At 37.1% G+C, this 14529-nt stretch overlaps 1 protein-coding gene across 1 annotated transcript in view; it reads right to left on the bottom strand.

The window, feature by feature from the left end:
• Positions 1 to 2219: 2219 nt before the first annotated feature.
• The window catches only part of GBE1 (1,4-alpha-glucan branching enzyme 1), a 300188-nt gene continuing 287878 nt past the window's right edge, over positions 2220 to 14529 (bottom strand). Inside the window, exon 16 of the mRNA XM_034792303.1 lies at positions 2220 to 4317. Within this exon, the coding sequence (XP_034648194.1) occupies positions 4261 to 4317 (57 nt within the window). The 3' untranslated portion in view covers positions 2220 to 4260. The remainder of the gene's footprint in view (positions 4318 to 14529) is intronic.

Raw genomic sequence — 14529 nt, 5'->3', positions numbered from 1 at the left:
CCGGGACAGTTTGTTTATCTGCAGCGTCCGCAGATTCGGCCGATCGCAGCTCCCACTGACTGCAGTTCGCCGTTCTAGGCCGAGGGATGTGCTGGCCGCCGCTTCCCGCAGCCCCAATTGGCCTGGAACAGCGAACCGCAGCCAGTGGGAGCTGCGATCGGCTGAACCCGCGGACGCTGCAGGTAAACAAACTAAATACCATCTGCACTGATCATGTTCCATCCCTTCAGAGCTTCTATGTGCTGAACAGACTGCAAGTTCACTGCTCTCACAAAGCAACTGAGCACGCTCCATCCCAGGACTGCAGGAGGTCACTGTCGTGAAGGATACAGGAACCGAGAGCAGGAAGCCTGTCTCTGCTGTGCTCTCAATGGTGACCCTTAAGATACCCAGGCAGCACAGAGGAGGATAGAACAGCCCATCTTGAATGCAGGAGTGAGGAACAGATGACAAAGGGGGAAGAGAGGCAGGACAGGGAGAGAAGGAGTAGAAGCAAAAGGGGGACAGAAGACAAAGGAGGGATGAAAATAAGAACAAGGGTGGGGGACAGGGACAGGAACAGAGAAAGGGGAAAGATATGAGCTGAAGAGGATAAGGGTAGGGCTAAGGCCAGAAGAGTTTAACCATGAGAAAACACTCCCCCACAGAATCTGGAATTCAACCCTATAATCATGAGTCAGCATTCCTTCGCTGTCTAGTGAATTCCTCTGGAACTCACTGGCAAGTGAGTCTCCACCTCCGATAGTTGCTGGTCCATACAGAAGAAAACAGACTTCTACAGCTACTGGTTTGTCTGTTATTTCAAATGGTAGTGGACTATGCCATGGATCTAAACTTTCAAGACCTGCTGATGACAAATTGGGGATGGTGGTGGTGGGATCAATATGGTTCCATATGATTTTTTTTATTATCATTTTTAAAGTTTTTAAAACTTTAAAAAATACATTAAAAAATAAATTAAATGAACACTTAGGATGCAAAGTCAAGCACTTGAAATTTAGTAAGCGCCAGAATTAAGGTTGCCTGCCTGTGCAACCTTAGTTTGACCCCTCTGTGAATATGCTTTATAATACAGTCCAATTATATGATCACATACTATTTTTTTCTCATGACTGCTGCCGCATTCAGTGTACAGGATGGACAGTACTCACTGAACAGATCTGTATTCAATTTTTTTTATTCTCAACATTTAATGTATGGTTCCCAAACCCATTGAATACATAATTTTTAATTTCCTTATGGACTTTATCATGGTGGTCCCACTACAATATCTTAATGCTTTATAAACATTAATGGATATATCTTCATTGCACCTGTGTGAGGTGAGATTATTCTGATTTTTCACTGGGAAACTGAAGCACTGAGATTAAAGACAAAACTGTCAAATGTATCAACTAATATTGCATGCCCATTCTGAGAAGCCTAGGGCCTGACTTTTATGAATACTTCACATTAGATAGCACTTTATATATTCAGAGCACAGCTAACATTGTCCTCAGCTGCAAGTGCTCATCACTTTTGCAAAATCATACATCAGCTGTCACAAGCTGGATACCAAGAAAATGAGGAATGCAGTGGCCACTTGGTTTAAATGACTTGCCCAGTATCACATAGGAACCCTGTGGCCCAGGCAGGGACAGAATCTAGTTCTCTAGGCAGACATTCTGTTGGTTCAATAGAACACATTACCTCACCCACCTCCTCTCTTTAACTACAAGAGACCATCCTTTCACTTCCTGCAATCCTCCTCCTCATTCACTATACATCTTCCAATGTCTTAAACCAATGAGGCAGGGGTCCTATAGACAGCAGCCTTCTTCATAACACAACCCTGATTCATCCCCAGAGCAGATTCATCCTGTGCAACTAATGAGACAGGCATCCTATGGAAAAAAAATAGTATGTGATCATGTCATTCAAGACTGTATTGTAAAGCATACATACATGAAGGTCAAATTAAGATTGCATTCTGGCATTTCCTAACTTAAGTGCCTGACTTTTTAACCTTAATCGTCTTTTAATTGTTTTTAAATATAATCTTTTGTAAGTATTCAGTATGTAAAATGAACAACATATCATTCTTGAGCAGCAAACCACTAGATTGCTTCTGAGTGCTTGAGGCAAATTCCTGATTTCAAACCCTACCAATAATATCTAGTGTTAGCCTCCAGTATTAGACTATTACACATTTTTTATGAGTGAAGAAAACCACATATGCATTTATGTTTTACCCTTCTCACAGTTTATTTGCATGTAATTTTACAGTTTCTACTTCACATCACACATTTATTGCTTCTCTTGCACAATAGTTTGACAAAGGCAATTGCCTTGCAATACATTTTGGAACGCTGGAACATGTGCCAGTAAAATCTACAGGATATATTAGCAGATCAATTTAACGTAAATATAGCAGATAATTACATTGCTTGTTATTTCACTACAAAGTTTACAACTTTGGAAACAATAATTGGTTCCAGTTATTAAAACACTTCAGTTTACTTTTTTAAGCATAAGTGTACGGGAATGCATTTATAGCTCATTAATGCACAATGAATTAAGGGAGGGAAAGGAGCTGTGACATTACATAGCACTGTTGCATATGGTATTTGTCTTTCATATATCTATTGCACAGAATACAGTAAGAGTTGGGATGTTCATGAACCCCTTTTAATGTGAAATCATCAAAAGACTGGTTTCCCATCATGTTATATTATGCTGTCCCACTCATTCTTTTGTTTTTGAAATATTTCCAAGTTAAAGTTCTAGTAAGTATAATAAAAAACATGCAAGGTTTTTGTCAATGTGGGCATAAATGTTCAGCCATTTAGAAGACAAAGCTTACATAGAAGATGACTGATGTATAGAACTATGAATTAATAAACCCTCTTGGGGACATTTTCTCTGTTGAATATTTCTGAATTAGAAAACTTGGAACTGTAAATCAAAATAGATTGTAAAGCAAAATAAAACCTCATTTTGGAGCATATACAAATATGTAGGTCAACATGTTTTTAAATTAGTGTAGCAAAATAAAGCATTTGTCTTTAAATCTGTATGACCTTTTCAGAGTTAAAATGAATACTCTGCCGATACAATTTGAATATACAGAATCTTATTCTTTACTATGCTGGATTTCTTGTAAAGAATTCACGTAGACAACAATTTCAGCCAGCACTCCAAACCATTTACTAGCTTGAACGTATTAAAAAGCTTGGTTTGAACAACATATTTCTATATTTCTAATACTGTTTCTTTCCTGGTAAGCAAAATATTTTTTAAATTATAAAAATGCAAGATCAACATTACAAGTGCTCCAAGTTAAATGGCAGCTTTAGGAAGCAGTAAAACCAGTGGCTACAGGGTCCTTAGATTTATGAGAGAGTATGTAAAAGAATAAATGTTGGTTTTAAAATAGTTTCACTTATTGTACCATTTCAGTAAATGTAATAGTACTTTGCTCTCACAGACCACTTCTCACCTCAAAATGCTTTGTAAAAAGGTAGGCAAGTATCATAAGCCCCATTTTTCAGATATGGAACCTGAGGAACAGAGAGTGAAATGACTTGCCCAAGATCACAGAACAGATAAGTGACAGAGAGCCATGACTAGAACCCAAGTGATGTGTCCTCGTTTATCCACTAGCTTTTAAGATTTTACTGTGAAATTTTCATTAAATAAAAATGGCAGAGGACAGTATTCTTGATTGGAAAAACTGCACATCCTAGATGTATCTTGGAATTTGCTGCAGAATGGGATCCCTCAAACACAGAAGGCTGCCTTTTGTCAGATTATTTATGTTTTACTTCAACATACTGTTTTTCTCTTTATCCTAACAGGAGACAATGATCTGTAATGGATATTTGAATTCAATACCAAAATGATAAAAAAGGATTCAAAGAAATTGCTGAAATCAGAGCAAGAACACTTTCGGTACAACATTGTTCCTGATAAGACACTGGAAATGACAGTTTAATTGAGAAAGCCAGCTGCTCTGAAATGTTTTAAAATGTAATGCTGTAACATCAAAAATGCAAAGATGCATTTTTCTTTCTATTTCTTTCACATGTTGTCTCTTTGAATTAGATTTTAGCAACTTGAGAGCACTATAATTATATGTAAATATTAATCCTACATTTCAGTGACCTAATATTACTATGTTTAGTTTCAAAAAGCAGCCATAGTGTGAATTCTGTGATGTTGAGTGTTGGTACAATATTTCTTCTCCACATTTTGCTTCTGCAGTGATGGTTATGTAGTTCTTCAGTTCGGGATATCCATATTCTGGAGCACAATCGCCACTCTGCTTGGAATGTACGCCTAATAAAAGAACAACAACAACAGAACATGAATCACACTTGACATGATTTTTCATTGGGGCTGTATAAATCACTACATAAACATGCATTTGAGAGTGAAACATTTCAGGTCATTAAAACTTACCAAACATTTTTGAAATGTTGTAATTACTATGAATCACATTTAAAGTGTAATTTGATTGCCTTGCATGACTCTGACATAGGAGAGTGGGCAATCTTAATCAGACCCTCATTGTAGGATTTCCCCCCTTACTTATGATCAGCCATAGGGTGATATTTGTATGCAATTACCACTAGAGGGCTCCATTTGATTTACAATTGCCAAGTTAAGAAATTTGAGGACATCTAGGTCGATAGACTGCACAGTGATAAATTACAAACTCTTACCACAGCTTTTGAACAGTATTGTGTTGTGAATTAAAGCTGCCCCAAGGTCTGTGATGTCATTTCACACAGGTAAATACAAGAAATATAACACAGCAATGAATTTTTTACCATTTTGACATCTATGGAACGTAAGTATCTGATAGAACAAAATGTTGAACATAGAAATTGATTCCAATTGATCATTGCTAAATTCTGATTTTCTAGTCAAATGATGTTTTTATTTAACCTTTGGATTATGATAAACAACTTGAATTATTTAAAAAGATTTCTCAAAGATGAAAAAGAATTTGTGACAATTATATTTATTCCTTCTAAGCACAGATTAGATTCACAATGGGAAAAACACATCTTGGCATGTACTGTTTACCAAATATTTTGCTATGTGGCACTCTAACCATTGACAAATACAGCTGCTCATATGTGCAGAACAACTCATTAAAAATGAAATTATAAAAACTAACACATGATTGAGGGTTATTTGTTTCAGTTTGACAATGTCCTTGTTTAGGTCATCTTTCTTTCCCTGGGCATTCTTAAAATTCTGCTATTTTCAGCCACGTTATCTCCAAGTTAGAGCCTGACTGACAGTAGTGAAAGGCTTTCATAGTTTGCAACTGGAATGAAAGGCTGAAAAGCAAACAGCTTTAGGAAAAAGAGAGAGGAAAAAAAGAACAACTGATCTTCATCGAACCAGACCGTAGCATGTCCAATGCATCTCAACTGGGGTCACTAGTAAACACGGTGATATCCCATAAGGTTTCATTGATAAATAACTCCTACAAATCTGTTCAGGAGAAGAGGAAATACCAAATAAAGTTGGTTTAAGTCAACTAGCTCACAGAATAAGGTTTGGAAGTTATGGATTTACAGAGAAATTCATTATGTAGATTTAAATCAGAGAGAGAGTTTCCAATTTCTTTTCCAATAAAAATGACTCCACAGATGTGAAAAGTTACTACAGCTACAACTACAAAAATGAAGTTTGACAAAGGGAATAATGATTGCTCTGGTTGGTGTCCAAGTTAGGAACACGTCATTAAAAATATTATAGGCCATGTGTTCAGCTGAAGTAAACCGGCATAGCTCTGATGATATCAATGGAATTATGTCAATTAACTCCAGTTGAGGAGCTAGCCCAATGTGGCACCACTGCATTTTCTTACAAACCAGAATTTTAAACATGTTTTCAAAAGCAGTTTTTGTGGTTGGGAAATGGTTCCGAACTCTCTATATATGGCACAAGTCTTCCATTTATCCCCAGGGTCAGCTCCAGGCACCAGCTTCTCAAGTAGGTGCTTGGGGCGGCCACTCCGGAGAGGGGCGGCAGGTCCAGGTATTCGGCGGCAATTCGGCGGACGGTCCCTCACTCCGCCTGGGAGTGAAGGACCTCCCGTCCGAATTGCAGCCGCAGATCGCAATCCCGGCTTTTTTTTTGTTTGTTTGTTTGTTTTGGCTGCTTGGGGCGGCCAAAACCCTGGAGCCGGCCCTGAGCTCAATGAGCCCTGCTGTACCTCAATTCTGCCCTGCCCATATGTCCGACTCCTGACTTACAGGAATTATTTCTAGTTACTGTCTCCATGCTTTTTCACAATTCAGCCTCTTTCCTGAATCAAAGCAGTGACAAATATGCGAGCACCTATTCACTGAAAACTACCATCACACCAATGGATTTCACACAGGTTATGTAGCACCCATCAGGTGTTAAATAAAATGTTAAAGAGCAGTAAAACAGTTGAGAGCAACTACGACAAATATGAATCTAGAACAAGATTCCTTATAGTGCTACAGTAGAAGTTATTCAGAAGACTTTTCCCCCTCCAAACTGGTATACATAGGTATTTGAGAGCTCTTATAAGAATTATAAGGGAAATTATGCTATTCCAGAGACTACTGTACGGCAACTGCTGGCACACACTGACTTTTTAATGGCCACCATATTACACACACTATAATGAAACACAAAGCACATGACTGACCTCCTGAAGCCATGTGTTTAAAATTCAGTGACGTTGCTCTTATAGCAATCAATTTCTGAGTGAAATATTTATCAGCCTAACAAAAACTCAATGTGTCCAGCCAGGTGGAAGTCATAATGTTCAACTAATATAGATACATAGAAACCCGACAATACAATTACAACTATTTGATGGCTACAAAACTCTTGTAGTATCAAATGCCTTCCAGATGAGTTACACTATAAAAGCCAACAAGAGAAGAGCATATTAGCAAAAGAAAATAAAGGAAATAGTTTCTACTGTGGGTTTGCAACCAATGAGCCTGAGTTATCTAATGTCAGTGGGCATTTAGCATAGAGTTCAGTGCAGATTGTGCTCAGTGCAGGGGTGAGGAAGGAGAAGGAAAAAGATGAGTTTGCCGAAGTCACCCTTTCACATCACTAACTGCCCCCTGGTGCATGTATGTGCAACCACTTGGATGTTCTAACTTATCCTTGCTAGAATGATTCCCTAGTGATCATTTTGCCTTGTGGATTAGTATATTACGTTTCAACTCCCCCATTTCTAGCCTTTACCATGTATTCTATGCCTGAGCAGGGAAGTGGATACTGTAAGGCTGTCTTTATGCCACTGGAGGATTCCCCAGTGCCAGGGAAATCCTCAGCTGTCCCTTTAGGGCATGATAATAGTGACTTAGCAAAACTCTGGTGGTGTAAAATGATTTTACAGGGGGCTGTAACAGATGTGAATCAGGCCCTATATCTTCAGAAAACGCATGTTTGTTAACTATCTTCAAACCCTCCCAGGTAACCAATATAAAATCTATGCATTTAAACAAAATATTTTTAGGGAAGTAGATTTTCATTCAGTGAAGGAATCTTCCTTTCCCTCTTTAAAACTTGCAATAGTCTGACTGGATACTATGGTGATGAGGGCTGTATAAGAACCTAATTAGAATAGAATAGTCCAGTGCTGATTAAACCCACTCTGGCTGCACAGGGCCTAATTAGTTACCACCTAGTATCAAACCTTCCATTCCTGGGCAAACTCAAAAGAGAAGCTAGCCAAAGGCCTTCCTTTTCTTTTATTACTAACACTTGGTGTCCTATGCAATTTAGACTGGAAGCTCTTTTGCAGAGGACCAGGTCTTTATTTCTCTCTGTATGACCCCATGCCCACTTTTTGGAGTTCAAAAATGTACTTTGCATGCGCACACACTATTTTCTAAAATGTGGTGTTTAGGGTTTTTAATTTTCAATTTTCATCTTCTTAAGGGCACTATAAGTATCAAAATATTTTAGCTGTGAATTGCCAACCTAGACTGTGGGTAAGAGACAGCAGAAGGTTATATGTAAACAATGATACTTTGACAAATGCATGCATCTCTTACACTGTAGGATTTATATTCCTTTATTCAAAATACATGTACTTGTAATTTCTTATGAAGAACAGGAATGTTATTCAAATGTTTAATAGAGTATATAGACTAAACCATCAAGATCACTTTAAAAGCATCTATCAGATGCTGTGTCTTAAGCGATACAAGACACAAAGAAGGATGTTCTGGCCAAAGTATCAGATGTACTTTAGCATAAGAGCATTATCAGGTGTTACCTTGAATAATTTATGTTTGCTGATGCCAAAAATGTTTTAAACAGTGTTAAATGTGTCCTCATTAGGGCTGAACAAACCCTGCAATATCCAGTTTGTGTTTCCAAGAACTAAGCCTTGCAGGATCCATTTGAGTGGACTTGTAATACCCAAACCTCCAAGCAAACAAGTTTCCTAGCAACTGTGCACTAAGGCTTATCTTGTGCTCTGGCTTCACTTTGTTTGTTTAGGAATCCGCTGCTGTGGGAAAGAGAACATCTCCCCTCTCCTACTGCAACAAGGGGTAGTGGAGAGTACTATGAAGACCTTAGGGACTCGAAAGCACTCAGCCTACTTTGTGACTGTCCCATCCTTATAACTTTGTAATATTCAAGTTGCTACTGGGTCCCTGGAAGATTCTCCAGAGGTGGCCACCAGAATGCATGCAGGAGCTGAAAGGGGACAGGATAAACACACAAACCCTTTCCTCCCAAAAGACAACAAAGATAGATTTGCACAAGTGGTGGGGTTGCTTCTTGGCCTTAAGAACTGTATCAACCTGTCTCTGCTCAAAGTTTGTGGATTTAAGTTGATGCTTGTACATTGGGCCAAAACTTATCCAGATTTCAGGTGAGTTCAAGATACACATGAGCACAGACCTTGATCATGCCCCTCAAAGTCCCGTGTCCTTTCTTAAGCTATCAGATTGGTGTAATTTTTGTGGATCCTCCTCCCCCTCTTTCATTCTCTGCAGGGGTCCCAGAAGGCTCTTATTGGCCCAGTCTTCTCCATTTAAACACTATCTCTGCGTTATTTCACCCACTCACATGGTTTCAACTACAATCTTTATCTCCAGTCCCGACCTGTCCCTTCTCTCCAATAGCAAATCTGAGCCTGTCTTTGAATCTCCTCCTTTATGTTTCATCATCCATTGAAGTTAACGAGAGATAAAACTGAACTCCTGGTTTTCCCTCCCAACTCACTCTGTACACCACCCATTCTGTCATTGAACACCTACACCATCCTCCCTGTCACTCAAGCCAATAACGGGAGGTTTACATCTTTGACTTCTCCCTCTCGTTTGCATTTTACAAAATCAAGCTGTGTCCAAATGTTGCTGCTTCTTTCTCCATTATATTTGTAAGATCCACCCTTTTCTTTCTATCCAAAAAGTCTTAGGACACATCCATGCCCTCATTACTTCTTATGTGGATTACGGTAATCTCCAGCCTCCCAAACACCTGTATCATCTCTCCTCTTCACAGAAAACTGGCTGCTAAGATCATCTTCTTTGCCTGTTCTAATCACTTCACCCAATTCTGAATCCTCCCACTGTAGCCTCTTCTAATTCACTAGATCAATTTCCATCTTCCTGGTCCTCATCTTCAAGGTCCTTCATAACTCTGCTTCCCATTCTGTCAGCTCTTGTCTCATCACATTGGCCCTTCAGCTCCTCTGCATGTTTGTCAGCTTCTCACATTACCTTTCCTGAACTAGTCCGTAAGCTGACTATCCTCTTCTCCTTCAAAATTCACCTCTGCCAGAAAGCCTATGCTGCAAAGGGTTTAGACCTCTGTCCCTAAGTCACATTTCAGAACAGAAAATGACTATGGGAGGGCAGAGTTGTATTAAGGAAAATACCCAATTGAAAGGACAATAATGAAATTGACTGGGACAAAGACATGCAGACTGGCCTGTGAAATATAGGCTCTGACAGGTGGATATTAATCACGGAGGTACAAAGACCCTCAGCAAGGTGAGAGAAAGCAGAAAGTCATGTTAGGGCTTGCCTACATGGGGACACTCAGGAAAATTCATCCAAATTAATGTTTAAAGTGGATTACTTAAACCACACTAAACCCCTCTATGGATCTTATTTAGAACTGAAGTGGCCTTAATTCGGTTTATCTTAATTCAGTGAATTAAGGTGCTTTTCACTAAATTGTACTAAACCAAATTAAGGCCCCTTTAATTCTGAATAAGAGCCTCCACACAAGCTTTTAAATGAGGTTTCCTTAATCTATTTGAAAAGTACATTTGGATTAATTTGCCCGAGTGTCCCCATGTAGACAAGCCTTAAGATATATGGGGATGCTAGGTTCTTTATAATAACAAAAATTTGTAATTTTTATATATTTGATTTATCTTCAAAAACATTTGTATATTACTTGTCTTTTTAGACTATAAAGCTCTTTAGGACTATTTCTTTGTACATATTTGTATAGTATCTATGACAATGCAACCCCAATACAGACTGGCCACTAGTGTAATAAAAGACATTAAACAGTTAGTATAATTATTAAGCAGATTTGCATCTAGGTTCACGAGGGTCCATAAGCACGTTTCATTGATGCAAATGATCTCACAATAACACAGAGGGTAGAGGAACACACAAATGTACAAATGTTTTTGGTATTGGCAAGGGATGCAGATATTCTGTTCTTGTTGGTCATATGCTATTCCCTAGGTTTGTTGCTTTCATAATCTGGATGGCATCAAGAAACAAAAGCTTACCATAGCCAATATATAGGAAAACTTCTTAAATGCCCCCTCACATTGGGTTCACATTACTGTCCTTCTACTTAAAGGGTGCAATAACACAGACGACAGTTGGCACCAACCAAAGCAATCTGCATGAAAATCCTTTCAGATACTCGGTTGCTTAGGGACAAACTTGAGTAAATGGCAATAGTTACGAAGCTTTGTGCAAAATGAGCAACTACATTGAATGGAATCTGGGAGCACACCCTGACAGACAGTATTCCCCAAATATAGAAAGCCAGAAACTCTTCTACAACTTGCAAGCACCCACTCAGCACTTTCTGATCACTCAGGCTAGACTCACCATTAGGTAAATATTCGTTAACAGGAACGCTAACATTCGCCAATACCTCCAACACCAAACAAAATTGGCTGGAGTTGCAATGAAACCAGCCTACAACTCATTCTGATGGCTCAAAATCCAATCTGAGAAGTTATTTCATGCTCATTTTTGCACTGGACATAGTAAAGACTAGAATTCACAGGTAGATATTATTGTGTCGGGCACTATATAAAAACACTTGATAGGCAGCTACTGTGTTCTGCAGCTGGTGGGTGCAGAAGATTGACAGCACTGTATGTGCTACCTTTTCCTTAACTTAATTAAAATAAGGATTTTACTTGGAAATCATCTCATGTCTCTCTCTCTATTTTTTTTAAATTGGCATTAATATTACAGTGAGGATATAATAAGCCAATGATTAAGATATTGGATAGTTTTGCTTTCTGTATATGATTTGTGTGTTAAGTCAGATATATTTAAAATTAAGTTTTGTTACATGTTTGGTTCCAATATTAGAGACTTTGTAAGACTAAAAAGCTACATTTAAAGTAAAATGAAGTTTTGAATGACTTTTTGTTTTTTAAATTACAGCTATAAGGCATGAATATGCAGAAAATCATTTTTCAGAATGGTCTCAACTCAGTTATGTAAAGTAACTGCAGCTATTGCATAGACTATCACATGATTTCTCTTCTTGTTTTCTCTTGTGCTATTTTTCTATAATTTTGTTTACAGAAAAAAGGGGAAACAAGGAATGAGGTGGAACTAAAGAGAATATTATACACTAATGCAGTCTACTGGAAAAGTACCAGGTGTTTTAGAAGCCATTCCACTGTATGTTTTCTTTCCTTTAGAAATCAAATAATCTAAGAACATGTATGAATAGAAACTAAAAAGCTTTAATCATCAGGTACACAATAGGAGGTAAAAATATCAAAAGAGCTGGCTGGTATTAAAGACCTAACCTTTATTTTATCCCCTTCTCTTTTAGAAACAGTTAATTTTCTAACTACAAAGCTTATTCTACATAATCTTTATGGTATAAAAAATCCAGTCAGCTAAAGACTACATCAGGCCCTTAAAAATCAATGCACAAATCCTTGTCATGAAAGTTATGCAAATGACTATTTTCAAAGATAAGGGTCACAAAGTGCTTTAGATCATTTCACTCTACAAGAATGCTTTAGTCTATCAACTGTCACAAGGAATGCAGAAAATTGAATTCTAGCATTGAATATTATATGTTAGAGCCAAAGTGAAAAGTGACAATAAGGATTTTTCTTAATACAATGATTCACAGTCGGTTCTATTTAATTTAGGACACTCTCAAAGTAACCCCAAATAATAGATATAAATATAGAACTATAATTTGGGGTTACTTTGAGAGTGTCCTAAATTAAATAGAACCGATTGTGAATTGTTGTATTATTTTAATATTATATATCGGAAACAGACTATATGAATAAGTGCATAAGGAAAATTGAATAATTCCCTATCTTAAAAAAGTTGACTTTTTCAAGCTAATTCAACACAACTAAAGCAAAAGGAAAGCTAAGTTTAAGTTTTACTGATAGGTATATAATTATACTTTTTTATAAAATCCATTCTACTTCGCCAGTGGCTTATCAATAAAGGCATCTTAGCTGCAGGCCAATTATAATAGAGAGGATTATAGTACAGTATGTTAGCATGGGCAAAAATATCAGTAAAATATATATTGCAAGATCTACATATATTTATTTGGTTATAATAGACAGCAACAATTTTGTGTGTGTGTGGCTGTGGACATTGCTGATGCTCTGAAGCTGGGAATAGCAGAATTACTATAAAGACAATGGCTTTATATTTTCAGTAAAAGGACTCACAGGAACAATTGTCAGTGTTGTTACTGTACAAGAAACCCTTAAAACAGCTACAAGATTCACTGTTCCTTTATTACTTTCATCCATAAACCTCCATTAAAAAAAGCAATGTGCCCTGAATGCAATGAATTTAAATAGAGTAAACACTCTGATATTTGGTTGGCATATTATTGAATATATGTTATACTTTTCTTCATTTGAAACTCCAAGTCTCTCACACATGCGCTGTCACCAAGTAATTTCCATCTCTCCTCTGTAGGTAAGTAACACTAGCTATAGAGCTGAGTGAACACTTGGTTTTTTCAGTTTGGTGGCTTAACTGAAAAATCTTATTTTTATTTGTTTGTTTTGGGTTGAACTACAACTGATTTTTTAGAAACAGAAAAATGTTTTGTTCAACCTGAAATTAATCTCTCTCTTTTTTTTAGTTTCATTTTTGGGTGTTTTCTTTACTTTTAGAATTTTTTAAAACAAATATCACTAAACTTCAGAATGAAATGTTTCAAATTAAAATGTAAAAATATTTCCCTTTGAAAAAGTAACCCCCCCCCCCCGCAACATTTCCTTATTTTTTTTTAAATCTCTTTTTTTATTGGACTGAAACTATTTCTCAAATTTGACTTTAAGTAATAAATAGCTTTAACAGAAAAATGTATTTTTAGGCAAATAAACTGTTCACCAAATTTTTTTTCTCCAGCTCTATACCTGAGAAAGTAGAAACCAGATGTAAGATGTTGTCAGTATAATGAGCAAGCACTGTAATTAGCTCCCCACTCCTCATCAAATTTTAAAAGGAAAGGGTGAACCAACATAATTTACCTAGACATTCAAAAGGCTATGACAAAGTCCCTCACCAAAGGTTATTAGGGAAAGTTGTCATGGTATGAGAAGTAAAGTATTGTCCCATATAGGAACTGGCTAGTAGTAATAGTAGTAATAAAAGGTCACTTTTCATCATGGCAAAAGGTTACCAGTGGGATGCCATCAAGACTCCACTGTAGGATCAGTGGTATTTAATGTATTTTTTTAATGATTGGGAAATAAGAGTGAGCAATGAGATGGCAAAATTAGCAAATGAGGATATTTAAATAGATCAACAACGGAAAAAGACTGAGTTATTTTTTCTGTTTGTTTTGAAGCTCTTAATGGTTTTCAAACCTGCTCCCTGTGACTTTTACGAACAGGTATCTGGTTTCACATACCATCATCCCACTTGTAGTCAAAGTTTACTGGTACGAGTCCTACACTTCAGAACTTAATCTTCAACCTCTCTCTCTCCTCCAAATGTGTCTCACTTTCTTCCTGCTCGTTTTCTATCACTACTTTGAAGATTTCCTTCATTCAATAATATTTTTAGAATAATTACACTCTATATATCATCTTTTCTTCAAAATTAACCCTCCATGTTTATGTGAGCTTAAATTTCCAGGAACAGTCTTATTATACTGTGTATATTTTTATTCTCTTGTATAGTGCTTTCACATGTCACTTTATTTAAACAAAGCCTTTGAGATGCAATCTTAACTATGGTGCAGATTGTGTGCCACCATAATATTGTTGTTTACTATTTTTATTATTTATTATTGTAGTGGAGA

The sequence above is a fragment of the Trachemys scripta genome, chromosome 1, assembly GCF_013100865.1.
Source record: "Trachemys scripta elegans isolate TJP31775 chromosome 1, CAS_Tse_1.0, whole genome shotgun sequence".
In the NCBI taxonomy this organism is placed as follows: domain Eukaryota; kingdom Metazoa; phylum Chordata; order Testudines; family Emydidae; genus Trachemys; species Trachemys scripta.
Note: the sequence above shows the minus strand (reverse complement) of the source record. Positions and strands in the feature narration are given on the sequence as shown.